The sequence below is a fragment of the Oryzias latipes genome, chromosome 17 (genome assembly GCF_053564925.1).
Source record: "Oryzias latipes strain Hd-rR chromosome 17, Olatipes_Hd-rR_3.1".
Taxonomy (NCBI): Eukaryota; Metazoa; Chordata; class Actinopteri; order Beloniformes; family Adrianichthyidae; genus Oryzias; species Oryzias latipes.
The window spans coordinates 35,157,710-35,175,370 of NC_136253.1; the positions used below are offsets into that span (position 1 = coordinate 35,157,710).

The 17,661-nt window shown below is 45.4% G+C and overlaps 3 protein-coding genes and 1 long non-coding RNA gene across 7 annotated transcripts; 1 reads left to right on the forward strand and 3 right to left on the reverse strand.

Moving 5' to 3' along the window:
* Window positions 1-7,012: 7,012 nt before the first annotated feature.
* Window positions 7,013-8,881, reverse strand: apoda.1 (apolipoprotein Da, duplicate 1). Of its 2 annotated transcripts, none has more exons than XM_004079454.4 (5): window positions 8,665-8,881; window positions 8,413-8,537; window positions 7,922-8,043; window positions 7,748-7,833; window positions 7,013-7,671 (listed from the first exon to the last, which is right to left on the reverse strand). In XM_004079454.4, exons 2-5 carry the CDS (start codon window positions 8,527-8,529, stop codon window positions 7,436-7,438), a joined length of 561 nt encoding a protein of 186 aa, XP_004079502.1. In that variant the 5' UTR covers window positions 8,530-8,537; window positions 8,665-8,881; the 3' UTR covers window positions 7,013-7,435. The 2 variants fall into 2 exon arrangements, with proteins under 2 accessions (XP_004079502.1, XP_011485385.1); XM_011487083.3 differs by having other exon boundaries at window positions 8,413-8,549; window positions 8,665-8,877.
* A 958-nt stretch (window positions 8,882-9,839) lies between these two features.
* Window positions 9,840-13,980, reverse strand: LOC144986927 (uncharacterized). 3 transcript variants are annotated; one of them, XR_013650812.1, is made up of 4 exons: window positions 13,812-13,980; window positions 12,717-12,872; window positions 10,692-12,280; window positions 9,840-10,031 (listed from the first exon to the last, which is right to left on the reverse strand). It is a non-coding gene; the product is annotated as an uncharacterized LOC144986927 (long non-coding RNA). The 3 variants fall into 3 exon arrangements; XR_013650811.1 differs by lacking the exon at window positions 9,840-10,031 and having other exon boundaries at window positions 10,610-10,852; window positions 11,135-12,280; window positions 13,812-13,974; XR_013650813.1 differs by lacking the exon at window positions 9,840-10,031 and having other exon boundaries at window positions 11,331-12,280; window positions 13,718-13,963.
* On the forward strand, window positions 11,888-12,903 carry apoda.2 (apolipoprotein Da, duplicate 2). Its single transcript, XM_004079455.5, has 4 exons — window positions 11,888-12,024; window positions 12,130-12,251; window positions 12,425-12,513; window positions 12,593-12,903. The coding sequence occupies exons 1-4, from the start codon at window positions 11,905-11,907 to the stop codon at window positions 12,832-12,834; spliced, it is 573 nt and encodes a 190-aa protein (XP_004079503.1). The 5' UTR covers window positions 11,888-11,904; the 3' UTR covers window positions 12,835-12,903.
* A 1,422-nt stretch (window positions 13,981-15,402) lies between the features above and the next one.
* On the reverse strand, window positions 15,403-16,539 carry LOC101167573 (apolipoprotein D-like). The gene is made up of 5 exons (XM_004079456.5): window positions 16,389-16,539; window positions 16,179-16,311; window positions 15,979-16,100; window positions 15,813-15,898; window positions 15,403-15,708 (listed from the first exon to the last, which is right to left on the reverse strand). Exons 2-5 carry the CDS (start codon window positions 16,302-16,304, stop codon window positions 15,467-15,469), a joined length of 576 nt encoding a protein of 191 aa, XP_004079504.1. The 5' UTR covers window positions 16,305-16,311; window positions 16,389-16,539; the 3' UTR covers window positions 15,403-15,466.
* Between the last annotated feature and the right edge of the window lie 1,122 nt (window positions 16,540-17,661).

A 17,661-nucleotide genomic window follows, 5' to 3' on the forward strand; every position in this document is an offset into this window, starting at 1 on the left:
CGCCGCCCCCTTTGACCCGCCCTCAGTGGCTGAGGGGCTGCTACACCCCCCCCCCCCCCCTTCAGCCCCTGCTCTCCTGGTCAGAGCAAAATCATGGGCAAAAAATTAAAAATGGAGACTTTTCTGGTAGTTTTTTTCCCCTGATCTCCAGCATTTTGGGTCCCGCAGCGCCAATACCCGACATCTGCAGCCACTGGGCTGTTCCGTTCTGCTGAAGGACGCCACAGAGGAGCAGGCAAAGAGGCGGGCCAGACCTGATGCAGTACTCGCTGTCACTGGATCAGTGAGCTTCTCCCGATCTCAGATCCTTTTTCGGCTTTAGCTGGATCTGTCCCACAGCGAGAAGATCTCTGTGTGCGGCTTCCATGTCTTCAGCCCACAGACCAAACACATGTGAGCTATGGTGGGGGGGTTGCATGTTTGGTTTCTACATGCAGCAACAGACAAAACTCAAAGAACCCCAAACATCCACTCGACAGTGATGTGATGGTGATGATCTCAGGCATTCCTGCAGACCATCATTCATGGAACGGCATCTGCAGAATGTTTGAGGCGGACAGTGGGCGGAGCCTGGGCTCTGTAAATGTACAGTGTAATTACACGCCAAACAGGTGCTCTTCAGCGCAGTAAAACCTGCAATCCTGCCCAGGAGCCCGCGTCCTGCACTGCATGCAGACTCATAATGTCATCTCTGAGATCCAAAGAATTTCACGACATCTGGAAGAGCTGAAAACGATTCAGGGAAGCTTTAAAAAACTGGAACTCAGAGAAATATGAATGGAAATGACATGTCATTAAACGACAGAAGGCAGGTCGTGACTTGGAAAAATGTAGAAGGTTAAAAAAAAAAGTGGTGTCTGTCCGGGACGGGTGTCTGAAGATGCAGCCAGAGGACATTTTCATGGTCCAGCAGGAAGACGGTGATCAGCTTTACCAAAACATGTTGGCCCACTGGTGAGGTCAAAGGTCAGCATCTGTGTCAACGTGCAGAGGAACAAGTCGATTCATGACGCTCATTAAAATCCTGCTGAGGAAGAGGAGCTGTCATTTTTAATGTTCAGGTAGGTTTGGATCTTCTTCAAACGACGGTCAAGTGAAGAAAGTCCTTCATCCAGAAGAATCCATGATTTATAATAATAATAATAACAATAATACATTTGTTTTATTACGAATTATTATTATTATGGATTATCTGGACTGTAAATGCTTCTCTGAGGTTTTTCATCTGCTATGGAGCAGTGGACACTGCCCTGCTTTGTAGTTCGAGTCCAGCTGTTTTCACAGTGTGAGTGAGTCAGGTGTGACTTTCTGCTACTGGACCTCAAGAAAACTTTAACGAGGACTCAGGTGAACTTCTCAGAGCAGCTGGAAACAGGCCTCAGCCGAAGGAACAGAAGTCATTAAAGCTGCGTTCAGACCGCACATGTGAGACGCGTTCAAGAACCTGCACTGGACATGCGCTGGACAGGCCTTTTAGATAGATAGGCAGGCAGGTAGGCAGGTAGGTAGGTAGGCTAGTCATGAAACAATAAAATAGTCACACTCACTAAAAACAGAGTAAAAAGAATAAAATAATAAGAGCATAAAATAAAATAAAAGTAAGTAAAAGCATAAAAGTGGTAAAAAGTAGTTGCCCGTTTAGTGACTCCTCCTCATGCCCCCTCCCCTCCCAGTCTAATTGCACTCGGTGCAAAGGACTTCCTGAGTCTTTCTGTGGAGGATGGCAGAGAGTGAAGGCGGTCGCTGAATACGCTCCTTTGGTCAGTAAAGAGTCCATGTAGGGGGTGACCAGTGTTCTTCATGATGCTGTCCAGTTTGGACAGTATCCTCCGCTCTGCCACCACCTCCACTGTCTCCAGGCTCTGCCCCACCACACAGCCTGCCCTTCTGATCAGACGATTCAATCTTTTTATGTCCTTTTTGTTCGCGCACCCCCCCCAACACACCACCGCATAAGACAGGGCACTTAAAACAACAGACTGATAAAACATAAAAAGGAGATCTGAGCTGACATTAAAAGAGGCGAGTCTTTTTACAAAGTACAACCTGCTCTGCCCCTTCCTGTAAATGGAGTCCATGTTTGCAGACCAGTTCAGCTTATTGTCCAGGAGGACTCCAAGGTATCTGTAGTTATCCACTACCTCCACCTCTGCTCCACCAATGAGGATGGGCTGAACTGCAGCAGGTGTTCGTCGGAAGTCCAGCACCATCTCCTCTGTCTTGGATGTGTTCAGGTGGAGGCAGTTTCCTTGGCTCCAGTGCACAAAGTCCTCCACCAGCTGTCTGTACTCCCCCTCATCACCCTTTTTGATAGATGCCACAATTGCTGCATCATCCAAGAACTTTTGCATGTGGCATGCATCAGAGTTGTAGTGGAAGTCAGTGGTGTAGAGGGTAAAGAGGAGAGGTGAGAGCACTGTGCCCTGTGGAGCCCCCGTGCTGCCAGTCAGTATGGAGGAACTGCAACTCCCCATTCTGACAAATTGTGGCCTGTTGGTCAGAAAGTCCGTTATCCATGACACCAGATGGAAGTTCACACCAAGGGAGAGGAGCTTCTGCTGGAGAAGGAGGGGCTGGATTTTCTTAAAAGCGCTGGAGAAGTAAAAAAAAGAGCATTCTCACAGCACAGCCCCCTGTGTCCAGGTAGGAGAGGGCCCGATGTAGAAGATACAGGACGGCGTCCTCAACTCCTACTTTTGATTGATAGGCGAACTGGAGAGGGTCTTCAATCCCCTGCACCCGGGGTCGCAGATGCAGGCTCCAGCGTCTTCATGACATGGGATGTAAGGGCCTGTAGTCCGGCCTGTAGTCGTTCAGCTCACTGGGGCGACTCCTCTTGGGCACAGGAACAATGCATGATGTTTTCCGCAGTGATGGGACCCTCCCCAGCTGCAGGCTCAGGTTATAAACCTGCTGTAGGGGTTCTCCCAGTTCTGCAGCACAGCCCTTAAGGAGCCGTGGACTCACTCGGTCTGGGCCAGCTGCCTTCCTGGGGTGGAGCCGTCTCAGTTCCCTGCTCACCTGATCAGCAGTGATGGAAAAAGGGTGATTGTTGGGATTTGATGACTGAGATGGGGGGAAAGGGGGGGCAGCAGAAGCAAGATGGTTGGGGAGGTTGGTGGGGCACTGCAGCACCGGGGAGCAGGTAGCATGGGGGGTAGCCTGGGGGGAGCTGAACCGCTTGAAGAAACCGCTTGTCGCACCTCCCTCTTTTTTGCTGCATCCAGTCATGGTCTTCATGGTGTTCCAGACCTCACGCAGGTTGTTATCCGTCAACTTCTGCTCTAGTTTCCTCCCGTGTGCCTCTTTGGCCTCCTTCATGCAGACTTTTAGTTCCTGTTGGACCTTTTTTCGTCTCCTCCCAATCTTTGCTCCTGAAAGCCTTCTTCTGCCTTAACTTCCCTGGTAACCCAGGGTTTGTTGTTTGAGAAGCTCCTGACAGTTCTGACAGGCACCACCAAGTCCACACAGAAGTTCATATAGTCTGTCATGCAGCCCACAGCTCCCTCAATGTCATCTCCATGAGACCCAATCAGTTCACTCCAGTCCGTTCACTCAAAGCAGTCTCTGAGGGCCTCCTCAGCTCCAGCAGACCATCCCCTGACTTGTCTGGTGGTGGCCGCCTGCCTCTTCACTAGAGGGGTGTAGCTAGGCTGCAGGTGCTTTTGTTTGAGAATAATCACCACATTTGACGTGTATTTTTGGGCGGGGTTTGCACGTTTCTAAAAAGGTTGCCAGTGCAGAAGTGGTTTGGTGGTTCCTGCAGTGAGGACTGGAGCACCACAAACCAGAAATGCTTTGCTGCATACCTGAGGAGTCTCTCTAAGATGAGTCTTCCACACCACAGGAGAACTTCCTCTGAACCTGATCGCCTTTACCAGCTGGTGCAGGGATCCAGGTTCTGGTCTGAGTCCAAGTGATTTCACATGGTACCAGGACGACCATGTCCTCCTGCTGACCCAGAGAGCAGCTGTGCTGAAGCCATAAGTAGGAGGATGCTGCTGTAACCAGGGACCTCTGAGGGCCTCCGAAGCCTTTTATGGCTCCTTATTACTGCAATGGAAACCAGGAGAGTTCTGAGGAAGGTAATGAGGAGCCAGAAGCTTTTATTGAGAATAACTCCACTTCAAAAGAAGTTTTTTTATGTTTTTCTAAGAAAAAACAGTCTCATGATGCCATCAAATGTCTCGTATTCTGTGGTGTGGGGGGTGAAATAATCATTTACAGAACCCCCCCCCACACACACTCACAGCTGTGAGATTATCTGCAGTTGTGTCAAATCCACAGAAGTTTGCGGTCAAACATTTGCAAAACAAAAGTACAAAAGGGAAATTCACGGCGTGTGTATAACGTGTGCGTGTAATGAACAGCATGACGCACTTCCTGTCTGCACTTCACACACCAACTTCCTACACTTCCTTACACTCTACATCCAAGATGTTCATAAACTGACAGCTTGTTAAACTTTTAATGACCATTAGCATCTCCTCAGTGACCCCCCCCCCCATGTGGATTCAATCCAGTTCCTTTCCAAAGAGCTAATTCACATCTGAGCTTCATGAATCACGTTTCCAAACTCATGCCGCCCCTCCAGGTAAAATGTTTTCCCGAAGTTGCTCTAAAACATTGTTTTACTTTTCTTCCAGATCAGAAATGAGAAAACAAAATGATCCATTAATGGCTTAGAGATCAAGAATCGAACCCGGACCGGCTGAACGTTACACTACATGTCACCACATGTAATCCTCACAAAATGTAAAAATATAAAAACTTTGAATTAGGAGAAAAATTAAACTTGTAAGTCAGTCTAACACCCCGATGCACCCCCCTTCTCATTTTAATCTGACTTCCTGTCAGCTCATGTTAGAGTTTCCTGTTTGTTGCCTTCAGTTTTTCCACTTTTATCCATTTTATGTTTCTAGTTAGTTCCTCTGTTTGTCTCATCTCATCTTTTTGTAGCACTTTGGTTGTAAATTCTTCTATAAATAAAGATTCACTGGGTTTGAATCTGTATGAAAAGTAAAAATGTGATGACATCTTTGGACGAAACACTCCAGATGTTCTGCATTCCAGCTCCTCCGTGAATTCAGAAGGGAAGTCGGGCGAAGGCCGAAGACGGCCCGCCAGCGTTCCGCTCGCTTTGGTGGAAATGTAGGCCAGTGACCTCAGACCTGCGACGGTGGAGCGGCGCTCTTCTGCAGCATGAGAGGCCCTGAAGGCGGCACCTCAAACAGAGCACGTCCTCAAAGCTCCCACTGCGGGACTCTAACCCCCCCCCCACCAGGCTGCGGCTGTTTGAAGTGAAGAGCTTCGGGATGAAGATCATACGGAGGACAGTCCTGCTGTGGAACCAACACTGTGGGGCCCAGCAGCTGATCATCCTCCTCAGTCATGTTACTGCGCTGGGAAAAACTTCCACACTGAGGATCAGAACACAAAAACAGCCAAAATGTTTGGAATCCTATCATCCAGATCTGTCAATTTACAGACGATACCCCAATAAAAAGAACAAAACGCCGTCCAGACTCTGGAGGAGACCCTCACAAGAACTTTCCTGAACACTTCCAGCATGCAGCAGCAGATGGATTTCAGCTTCAGTTCCTAGTTTACTCTAAAAAAAAAAAGTACAAAAGTATTCGCCACACGCCAAAAATATCTGCCAGAAGTTTCTTCTATTGCTGTTTTTTTCCCCCAAACTTTCTGGACATAATGAAGCAGATAAAAGCTCACTTTGACAGAAAGAAACTGAAACTGGATCAAGTTTCCAAATGCAGAATGAATGCTTTGTGTCAGGAACCGGGGGGTCGGACCCATGAAGGGAGGAGCTTCTGATCGTCAGCAAACATAATCTGCCTTTTAGAATAACTTTTTGATATGTTCAAGGACTGTAGGATTCAGGAGCGCCATGACCCAAACTCTTTAGCCAAAAGAAACCCAAATATCCAGATAAAGGTTTCCAGAACAATCGGGTTTTTGTTCTGACAGACAGACTGGGACGTCAACGGATCCAAAAGGGTTTCTGGGACAGATTGGGGGGGGGGGTTGATGCTCTTTTTCTTTTTTAAGGCTCACATTTTCCAGTTTCTGTACCGTTTTGTTTCATGATGCATTTGAGTGAACTGGGCTTCAGTTTGTTCTCCAGATAACTATTTTTTATTATATCTATATCTATTATTTATTATAACTATTTATGAACCAGAATAACGTTAATAAAAACTCAAAGGGTTTATGAAGAAAATATGAAAGAGCATTAGAGCCACTTTAATCCTGAAAAACACCAACAGCAATCGTCTTCATGGCTTTTAAAGTGAATTAAATGAATTTGGTTTTTGTTTGTTGATTTTGGGAGGCAGAAATTAACAGCAGCCAAAAAACGATTTTCATATAATTGTTTAGTTTTTCTTCTTTGTTGGTGGCCGTTACACACAAACACACTGAAGACAGGAGGAACACAAGAGCTGATCACAATCCTCATCCAGACGGTGATCAATTCAACATTTTACTTTGTTTAGGAAACTAGTTTTTTGGGATGTTTATTTATTTTAATGTCTGGTTTATTTTGGGGGAAATAAAGACAATTTTCAGGCACTAATCTAGATACTTATTCACCTAATATTTTCCTTAATTTCCATCTAAATACTTTTAGAGTATTTAACGGATTGCAAACTTTCAGTTGTACTGGAAGAAAAAAAACGTTTAAGAAAAAGAAAAGATCAGAAATGATAAAAAAAAAAACTTTTCTGACTAAAATAAATTCCTAGAGTTCAGCATCATCTGCTGATCTGCAGACAGAAGATCAGAACCAAAAAGCATCAGAAGCTAAAAATAATAGATGTAGTTGAGCAGAAGGGCCCAGCGGTGGATCAGAACCAGAAGACACAAAACGACGACACAAACCGACAACAGCTGATTACAAACGAATGAAACACAAACAAGGATTTCAAAATAAAGCTCACCCAAACATGAGGGGCAAAACGTACAGCTTCAGAAAAATAAATGAAGGATAAGGAGGTTATGTTACGTACGTCTTGTTATTTTATTGATGATAGACATTTAAAATGTTACACTTTTCACCAATTAGATTTATCCTCTGGAGGTTTCTCTTGGCTATTGTGACTTTTGAGTTTGCATCTTTTCTGCTGCAACAACATAACATGTTTAGACAATGACGGGTCTCAAACTTATGCTCCAAATACACCAAACGTGGATTATTTTCAGTTTCAGGAGCCGCTGCACAACCCAACCTTTCTAACCAGCAAAGATCACATTTCTCTCATTTCTATTTTGACATCATTCCAGTTTGTAAATCCAATAAAGATCTGTGTGATCAGATTCTAATTGAGTAATCTCTGTTTTCCTGTAAGGTGGAGGAATCAGTTCACAGGAAACAGGAAGTCAGCGGTTTCTGCCCCTCAGCGTCTGAAGCTGAAAGGACTCAGAGGGTTTTGTCGCAGCCCAGCTGCCTGCTGGGAATCATCCTGGTCACGTCGATGTTGTTGCGGGCGAACACCTCCCTGGCCTTCTCGATGGCGGACTCTGGCAGGCTCCGCGTTCGGCCCAGGACCCAGGCAAAGTCCACATGGAACAGCCTGAGGACGTCGGTGCAGGAATACACCAGCGCCTGGTTGACGTAGTCCGTGGACAGGATCCAGTACGGGGAGTATGGCAGGACTGTGGATGAGCAGACGAACAGCCGTTGATGACCTCCTGACCTTCACACGAGGCCGTCTGATGCCGTCTGACTCACCGTAGGAGTAGGTTATCCCCAGCTTGGCTGGATTCTTTGGATCTTCTATGATGCCGGTCCCTTCGATCTTCTTCAGCTCTCCTTTTCTGTTTCAGATTTTATGCAGAATTTAAAGAGCACATGACCACAGACAGACTGCCCTTTTTTTTGGGGGGGGGGGGGACAACGACTCACAGGATTTCTGAGCTGACCACTCGGATGGAGCTGTCTGTCCGGAGGGTGAAGTTGGTCTCGATGCAGCGGCCCTTCTCAAACTGAGCGGGCAGTTTGGCGATCTCAAACCATCTCCCCATGAACTGTGAGGGCGGAGAAGGTTTCCAGAGGCTGTCAGTCATCGGGCCGCTCAAAAGCTGCTCCAACCGTTAGCTTACACCTCATTCTAACTGACCCAAGTAGGAAAAAGATCTCAAACAGTTCAACTGAAACGAAGCTGAACTGTCAGACAAGTTTGTAGCTTTTCTGTGATCGTATCTGATGCTAAAAGTTGGTCAAATCCCCAAATGTTTTGGTTTTTTCTCCTAAAGCATCAGAATCGTCTGACAGGTCGACATAGAATAAACAAATTTCTACCGACTGTTGCTCACATCCACGTCAGGATAGTTTACTGACGGCTTCTCCAGGTCAGAGCATCTGCTCCAACACTTTGAACTGTTGCAGCTCGGTACCTGTTTGAGGCTGAAGGCTTGTTGGACCTCTGGTTCCGGACACGGGCCCCAGTGTGGGACCTGAGCTGCGGCGAGCGCGGAGATGAAGCCGAACATCACAACGTGCACGAACTCCATACTGAGACCTGCAGAGACGTCTGTGATGCAGGTACAGTTTCATACAGGAACCCCCACAATCTGTCAATCAAATCGTCTAAAATGATGTTGAAAAAGGTCCGAAAAGACTGAAAGCAGCCGGTTCCGTTTTCTGACCTCTGTGGTTGGATGGATGGATGCTCCCTCCGTCCAGATCCTGAAGACGTTCTGCTGCTCGGGTCCTCAGTGCTGCTCTTTGTGTTCCACCAGCTTTATTTCAGACGTGAAGTTAGCTATTGGCTAATGAAAGTCATGGGAGAAATACCAGAGGAAATGTCATAACCCAATCTGGATGATTCCTCTGCTGCAGGACGGTGGGCCGGACCAGGATAGTTGATGTTTTGTTTACAGCGTTCTCCTGTTTCCACTTTTGAATCTCTGTAATTATTCAAATGTTTGCTTTCATGAGTTTTATTGGGGGGGGGACAATGCAACTTTTCTTTTCTTTTTCTTTTGTTTTTAGCTTTTTGTAACTGAAGGCACGCAGCTGACCCTAAAACCAAAGAAAGAAAAGGAAAGAATAGAAGATCAAAGACTAGAAGAGACATTGAACACAAAAGCAGCCGATTCCTTCGTGATAAAGGCAACAGCAGACAAATCCTTTCTTTACATTTACATTAAAATCATGTTGAAATTTAAAAGCAGTTTAAAAGCTGAAGGTCATGATGAAATGATTTGGAGCAAAACATAAAACATATACAGAATGTGCTGTTGGAATTTTATTTTGAAAGGAAATTGGGGGTTTTGGTCTGAAGTGATCTGCAGTCAAACCTCTCAGTGTTTGAAGCAGCAGAGACAGGTTTGTGAAGAAAAGATCAGAACAGAGGGTCCAGGGGATCTAGAGGATCCAGGAGATCAAGAGGGTCCGGAGGGTCCAGAGGATCCGGAGGGTCCAGAGGGTCCAGAGGATCCGGAGGCTCCGGAGGGTCCAGAGGATCCAGAGGACCCAGGGGACCCAGGCGATCCGGAGGATCCAGGCGATCCGGAGGCTCCGGAGGGTCCAGGGGATCTGGAGGATCAACATCACAGACACAGAGCCCATCAGGATATTTGATATCTTCTGTAAACTGGTTTCTGTTCATGTTATGATTCTTCACATTGTTTTAAAACTGAAACATTTTTAAGGCTTTATTTGAATTCAAAACAACTTTATTGATCAAAAGGAGAAATTTATCAGGAAAACTATTGATCCTTTGGGTAAATAGTCTCTGCTTTGTCCCTGGATTGACCTTGGATTTCCTTTTTTGTGGATCAGACTTGTAAAAAAATCAGATTTTATGAGTAAATTTAAAAACAGACTTACATATCAACACTTATTGCTCTGAATTGAAGTTAAGAATAATTTAAGATTCCTGGAATTCAGTCATTTTATGCAGGAAGTGAGTTTTCAGCCACTTGGGGGCAGCATGTGAGCTGTTGATGCTCCGCCGTCACTCTGCACCGAGGAGGTCGTCCCGGCGTTTCCACTGTTTCCACCACAGTCACTAATGTTATGAAGAACAGAGGAGATCCAATGAATCTGAGGAGGGATTCCTCAGTCTGTGTGTGTTTCTGCTCACAGAAACTTACTCGTCTGGACAAAACAAACATGATGCATTAAATTAATCTCTTCTTTTTGCCAGACGACCAGGTTTTCTTCAAAATAGTAAAAAAAAAAAAAAAAAAAGGTCTTACTAAGAAAATGTATTTCTTGAAAGGAATTTTAGTCACTTTAAGTAATTTTTCTCAAATTAAGACTGTTTCGTTATGGAATAACTTTTTTTTTCTTTATTAAAAAACAGAAAATAAGACAACATTTGTGATCTTTACGGACCTAAAGTAGCAGACGGTTCTTCAGTGCTGACCGTGGGGGTTTGCACGGTAAACATGCTCTGCAAGTGTGCCCCCCCCATGAACATACATTCAGCTTCACGTGTGCCCCCCCCCCCATGAACATACATTCAGCTTCACGTGTGACCTTCTCGACCCAGCAGCTCCCCCAGGTGAGATGCAGATCACCTGTCTTCACACCTCACTTTCTCACAGCGTGTTTGGGTGGGGGAGTTGTTGAGGGGGGGGGGGGGGGGGGGGGACCGCATCAGAAATCCGATCAGAAGAGTTTTCCTTCATTGTCGTGTTAATCATTGTCCTCTGACTCTCCTCACTTTTTTTCCTCACTCCATCAGTTGACGATAACCTTAAGATTGAAAACACGGCGGATCATCGATGTCTGTTAAAGTTTGACCGAGACAGAAGCAGAGTGTGGCTTCCAGCTGCCAAGGTCTGGAAGGTGGACGGGTCCGCATTGTTCTCCACTTCCCTGAACCTGAAAACAAACATGAAGACAAAGGAAACACGGTTTCAAACCACGTCTTTATCAAACATGAAGCAGATCTCATCAGGTGTGAACACAACCAAAACAACTAAGGTACATTTATGATTAAAAAAGGGAATATAGTTCACATATATATGTATAATAAAAGGACTTCTCGCATCCACTCGTGGGTGAAGACGGGACATCCTGGACAGGTCGCCAGTCTGTCGCAGGACCACAATCCCATGCAGACTCACATCCACACCTAGGGACAATGCATAGTAACTAATTAACCTATGAAGCATGTTTTTGGAGGGTGGGAGGAAGCCGGAGAAAAGCCTCGCATGAACTGGGAGAACATGCTAACTCCTCAACAGGGGTCTTCTGTTGGGTCAAAACAACCTGCAACATATATACATTATTCCAACATCTTCTTGCTGTGAGGCAAGAGCGGTAACCACGGCACCATCGAGCAGCCACAGGGGGTCCGTTTATGATTCATTTTCATGTTTATTCTGAACGTATAAAAAGTCTCTTCAGGGAGTTTTTGTTCAGTTTTGATCATCAAGACAAGATAAACGTCTTGAAATTGAAGTTGAAATCAAAAACCCTGTAATAGAATTGAATAAAACAATCAACTGTTTGCATTTTTCTTGGTCAAACGTATTTCTAATGTGCTGGTTTCCCTCAGATCCCGGCTGATGCTCGTCTTTCTTTGGCTCAACAGGCTGAAGCAGCAGGAAACGTCCAGAAGGTTCAGCCTCCTTCCAAACATCTGGATGCTTCAGACTCGGGCAGAAGACGAGCGGCTCCTCCGCACCCGTTTGTGACGCTTACATCACCAACATTCAGCGATGTTTGATCTGGGAATTCCTCACAGCTGCTCCCTCTCACAAACCCCCACCCCCACATCACACAGGTGGGGAGGGTCCGAGGGTTTCGTCAATGAGATCAACAAACTTCTCATCCTTTAAAAGCCCCTCTGAGCCTGAGGCGGCGCTCACAGCTGACTGTGAAGACTTCACCAACTTCTGCTTTGGGGCTGAATCTCTGCAGGAGGAACCATGAGGGCCGCACACGTGATTTCCATGACTCTGCTGTTGGCTTTTGCAGCCAATGCTCAGGTCTTCAAGGCTGGAAAATGCCCCACGCCTGCAGTTCAGGCCAACTTTGATGCCTCCAAGGTGAGCGTGCATCCGCGTTCAGGACACGGACTCTGATTGGACAGACTGTTCTGAGCTTCTGCTGTGGTCTCCAACCAGCCTATGACGTGATGTGGTTCTCTGCAGTATCTGGGAAGATGGTTTGAGATCCAGAGGCTGCCAACGAGCTTCCAGGTGGGTCAGTGCAGCACGGCCTTCTACACCCCGAAGGCTCCTGGAGTCATCGAGGTCCTGAACTCTGAGCGGCTGTGAGTCCATGCTGGTGCTGACAAAGAGTCTGCAGTCAGAAAACAATAAAAAATATTAAGATTTGCTCCCTGGCTGCATCCCTGAAACAATGCTGTGCATGATTGTAACCCCAACACACAAACTCAAATCAAACAAATCTGTGAAGAATGGGACGTTTTCTCTTATTTTGAAGGGACGATGGAACCGTCAACTCCATCGTTGGTTCTGCGAAAGTCAAAGACCCCGCTGAGCCTGCCAAGCTGGAGGTGTCCTTCTATGAGGGTAAAGAGCTGGAGTTTCTTCCAGTTAACACCCCACTCGGGGTCTCTGCTGCCTCTGAAACCCCTCCCTCGTCTTGCAGACACTCCCCCCGGTCCCTACTGGGTCCTCTCCACCGACTACACCGGCCACTCCCTGGTGTACGGCTGCACCGACTACGGCCTGTTCCACATGGAGCTGTCCTGGATCCTGAGCAGGGAGCCCACCCTGCCGAAGGAGACGGTGGCAGAGCTGCACGGCATCCTGTCCTCCATCGGCGTCGCCGTGGACAAGATGCTCACGACCGTCCAGGAGGAGGGATACTGCGGCGCCATGGAGCAGTGAGGCGGCGGAGGGACCACAGAGACTCGTCTGCAGTGCGCCTGAAAGAAATAAAGTTTGACAAAGAAACAACACTTGTGTTTTATATTTACCCTCAGGAATGTTTATGAATTTATTTGACTTTGGTACAAAAGAGCTTTTATAATTTTACGGGATGAAAAAAAAAGAAAAAAACTGTTCCTTCCAAAATATACCAATGTAAAACTCTTGATGTTCTCTGCTTCCTCCAGCTCTGGTGAACTTTAAGGCCGGCTTGCTTTAGGAATCAGATAGATTTGCTTTTATGGTCTCTGTCCACTTGGACAATGAAGTTGAAGCAATTACCATTTACAGCGCAAAGATAACATCTAAAAGTATAATACAAAAATCAATGAGTAGAATAGGTGCAAAGTGTACAACAGAGAAAGTGTGCAAATAATCAAAATATGAAAAGTGCCAATATAAAATGTCTGTCATTGTGTGCAGAGGGACATGTACAGATATAATCATGTCAGATGTGCAAAAACAGCAGGGAGTTAGGGAAGTGTTGACACTAGATAAATACTTAAATAAGCAGAAATACATATGCAGATGTAAGCACATACATTGGAGTGTGCTGTGGCGGATTTTATCTGTTGGAGTTGTGCACGGTTATTACCTTGGGATAGGAAACTGTTTTTGAGTCAGTTTACTTCTGATGCCACTGTAGCGCCTCCCAGAGGGCAGCAGGTCAAACAAGTCTGAGCCGAACATTTGTTTTGTTTTACAATAATGAAATGGTTGGAATGCAGCAATATTTTATATTTTTCATACTTTGTATTTTTATCTTTTGCTCTTCTCTTTCTCAAATTTTGTTCCTCATCTTATTTATGAACCTTGTTAGCTTTGTTGTCTTTTCTGTAATCACCCTGACTTGAGAGCTGCAGAAGAAACGTTCCTACGTTCTTGGTAACAGCCCCCCTAAACCTTAAGAAGCTCCTCTCTGTAGGGAACCTCGTCACCTCTGGGGATGAGTCCGGCCACTCAGGTGTCGTCTGCAAACTTCATGATGCTGTTTTTGTTGTGGGCCGCAGTGCAGTCGTAAATGTAGAGGCAGTACAGGAAGGGACTTAGCACAATTAGTTTGATAAACTTTAAAAAAGAAAACAATTCATGTAAAAATGTAAAAAAAACATCTGAACCTGTACCAGCAGAGTCTCTGTTGAGCTGGACGGCTGAATCAAACAGAAGCACAGCTGGGAGCCATTCTAATTACAGAGGGTGCGTTGGTATCGCTGACAGGCGCAGTTGGCTTGGGTGGTGACGCTTGACTCCCTTCAACACAACGTTTGAACATCATCGAAGTAAAGTGTGTGATGATGGACAATTGACTTCTTTTTAAACAAATGCATCAAATTTCACATAAATCAGACCCAGACTCATTAAATAAGAAGAGAAAACACTTTTGGAGAACAAAAACAACTGAACAGGTTCACAGGAAACCATGTAACGCCCATCAGAAAACTCTCAGAAAGGAAACCAAACTGATGGAGTTAAAGGACCGGTTCTGAGACACTTTACCGGAACAATAGCAGGCATCAGGACTGAATGATTGAAATTATCACTGTAACCTCCTTATCTGTGGCACAGATGAAGAAAAACTCTCACTGTGTCCACAAACACTTTTCTGAATCTGGGTTCTGATTTGTGGATGAATCAGAGGAGATTAAAAAAAAAACTAAAAAGTGAAACAGAAACTTTTTTAGCTTTTCTTCTGTCAGAGCTACTAACTTCCTAGTACTTTTTCAAAAAATGTTTTTCAGAACATTAAACTATCCGATTGAGTCATTTGATCCTGCAGACATCTCATTTTAATTCATATCTCTAAAAAACAAGTTGTTTTTTTTACCTTACATAATATTTTTAAGCAGAAGTTGTTCATTTGTGGACGGTGAGTAGTACCGTTTTAAACCGTTTTGCTTGATTTGGAGAAAATTGGAAAGTTTTGTTTTTTAATTACTCGACTGATTTACAAATAATTGTGAAGAAAAGTTCATCTTATAATGAACAATTCTAGTCTTTATGCTAATTATGGTCCAGAAAAAGAGGAAAGTGCTTGAAGATATACCGTTTTGGGGGAAGAAAGCAAAGAAAAATACCTCCTTTAACTAGTTAAAGAACCTTTTTGAGTTATTCATGCTTATGTTAAGACATGATATTTATAACTTCCAATGCCATATGTCTAAATATGAGTGCTAATAGCTCATTTCTAGATTTGATTCATTCTCAAAATGGGCAGGATATTACGCCTTATTTTAGGACTTTTTCTTCTCGTCCTATTGGGATTTTTTTCATTCAGATCAAATTTAGTATGTTTTGGTTTCTTTTAAGAAGAGCATTTTTGCCCTGCATCTATATTGCTTCCATTATTCATTTCTATTTCTCTTTTCTTTTTCATCTCACTGAGTGGAAGAACAAATCAAGGTTTTTTACATTTCTTCTATGAGTTGACATCATGTGAAGCATCACGCTCTGCGTTTGTGGAGGTGAACGTCGGTGACCTTTCACCCTCCGTCAACAGAAACCCTCAGAAAGACCATCAGACTCAAATGCTGCGTTCAAGGACTGAAGTTTATTTGGTGCTCATGAGAAACATTCCCAGACTCCACCTGGCGCTCTAATTGCCCATGGGTGTGCAGTACTTCAGGTCCTGGTTGGTGGCGAGAAGCTTGTCCACAGTGACTCCAATGGAGGTCAGGATGTTCTGCAGCTTCTCCAGGGTCTCCTGAGGCAGGGTGGGGGTCCTGCTGAGGATCCAGACGAAGTCCGTGTGGATCAGCTCCAGGTCGGTGCAGCTGTAGACCAGCGCAAAGTTGTTGTAGTCTGTAGACAAGACCCAGTAGGGGGACGGGGGGCTGTCTGCAGGAATGAGAAGACGGTGGAGATTTGCATTTTGAGCCCTTAAAGAACCATCACAGATCAGGAATTTGGGATGAAAACAACTGAAGAAACGGGCTGCTTACTCTCAAAGAAGGTGACCATCAGTTTGGCGGGCTCGGTGGGGCTGGGTTTGGCCGTGCCGTTGAGGGCGTAGATGGTGCCGTTGTTTCTGAAAGAGAGGAAACACTTTAGATTGGAAACATTCTGACTCTTTCATCCTATGAGACTTTTTTCTGACGTGACGCTCACAGCAGCTCCCTGTTGAGGACCCCCACCACCCCGGGGCTCTGCAGGCTGTACTGAGCCGTGCTGCACTGGCCCTTCTGGAAGGAGTTTGGCAGTTTCTGGATCTCGTACCATTTGCCAAGGTACTGCAAGGAAAAGCAGAAACAAGTGAGACGACTCCTTCATCCCGCTTTGGTTCCCACGGAGCACAGATGGGAGCGTACCGCCGCAGCATCAAACTTCTCCTGAACGGCGGCGTCCGGGCATCTGCCTGGCATGATGACCTGAGCGCTGGCGGACAGTGCGCACAGCAGGGTGAGGCCCAACATCTGGATGGAGTTCATTCTCATTTTTGTTCTTTGGGGAAAAAATGAAACAAATCAACTTCATACTCCGGAAACGTCTCCAGAGAAAAGCGGGAATCTGATGCTCACCTGTGTTCCCGGGTTGCAGTGGAGTTCTGCGTTCGGCGCCTCCTTTAAAAGGACGATCCGAGGCAGCATCTTTGTTTTATGTAAGGGGGGGGGGCATTTGGCAGCTGTTCACGTTCACATATAGAAGAAAATTATTGACAGGTCATACAGACCTTGGGTGCTGAGCAAATGTTTTCAGGTGTAACATTATCTTAAACGTGATATAGAATAACGAGCCAGAAATAGCCGGGTGTTATGAAAGGACGATGTTTGTGTAACCAAAAGGGCCTGTAGGGGGGCGGGGGGACTTCAGTGGGGGCACAATAGGTGAGTGTTTCCTGAACACAGCTCAGATCATGTGACCTCCAGCACAGCACAATGGAACGACAGAGAAAGGAGAGTTGAGGAGAAGATGCAAGCCCATCGTTTCCACAGAGATGACAGGAAGTCAGGGACTCCAGCAGAATCACATTTGGTGATGTCACTTCCTGCCGTGGGACATTTTGGTTAAGCGTTCATCGCACAGACTGACCTTCAACCCTACGGGAAAACGCGCCACAAACTGTCAGGAACCGGCAGCATAGGACCCAAAATGCAGCAGACTGGGCTTGGTGTCTGAAACTTAAAGACTCGCTCCGATGGAAATAGTGTTTTTTTGTGTTTCTAACATGTTCTTGTGGGATTTTTCGGATGATGGAGAACATTTACAAAGAAAATTGAGCTAAAAACAGCATTACTGACTATTTTTTACTCAGATTGTTGTGAATCTGGAGCAGATGAAAAAATGCAGTTTGAAAAAGGTCGTATTTGCAACATGGAAAATACGCTGGGGTTACATAAAATTGCATGTCGATAAACTGGAGATAAAAACAACTACCAGGGTAAAATTTCAAATAATTTAGTTGAAACTTATTACTGAAAACTAACTTAACTTTAATAACATCTTTTATAAAAACTGCTGCAGCTTCCAGCTTTTTTTGCCACAATTATCACCAAAATGAACGTTAGATCATGGAGGGACTGTAGATCAATACTGACTATGATTTTCTCCTTTTTTAATTTTTGGATGCTGGTGTGCCGCAGGATTTTTGTCAAGGAGAAAGTGTGCCGTGGCTCAAAAAAGGTTGAAAAACCCTGTCCTAGAAAACGGCACGTTTCTGGATTTGGACTAATAACGCTGCACTGTTGGGCGCACCGTCAAGGAACGGACCACTTAACTCATGTCATATATATAACTATAAGGCGCATTAAGCGAGACAAAAGAGTCAAGGATGAGTACGTCAGTCCAACACCG

Coding starts and splice junctions, on each gene's coding strand:
- apoda.2 (XM_004079455.5), top strand. CDS start 11,905: ATGAGGGCCGCACACGTGATTTCCATGACTCTGCTGTTGGCTTTTGCA. Junction 12,025..12,129: donor CCAACTTTGATGCCTCCAAG/GTGAGCGTGCAT, acceptor GGTTCTCTGCAG/TATCTGGGAAGATGGTTTGA. Junction 12,514..12,592: donor GGAGGTGTCCTTCTATGAGG/GTAAAGAGCTGG, acceptor CTCGTCTTGCAG/ACACTCCCCCCGGTCCCTAC.
- LOC101167573 (XM_004079456.5), bottom strand. CDS start 16,304: ATGAGAATGAACTCCATCCAGATGTTGGGCCTCACCCTGCTGTGCGCA. Junction 16,101..16,178: donor AGAAGTTTGATGCTGCGGCG/GTACGCTCCCAT, acceptor TTTTCCTTGCAG/TACCTTGGCAAATGGTACGA. Junction 15,899..15,978: donor GTCCTCAACAGGGAGCTGCT/GTGAGCGTCACG, acceptor CCTCTCTTTCAG/AAACAACGGCACCATCTACG.
- apoda.1 (XM_004079454.4), bottom strand. CDS start 8,529: ATGGAGTTCGTGCACGTTGTGATGTTCGGCTTCATCTCCGCGCTCGCC. Junction 8,044..8,412: donor AAGCCTTCAGCCTCAAACAG/GTACCGAGCTGC, acceptor CCGCCCTCACAG/TTCATGGGGAGATGGTTTGA. Junction 7,672..7,747: donor GGGGATAACCTACTCCTACG/GTGAGTCAGACG, acceptor GCTCATCCACAG/TCCTGCCATACTCCCCGTAC.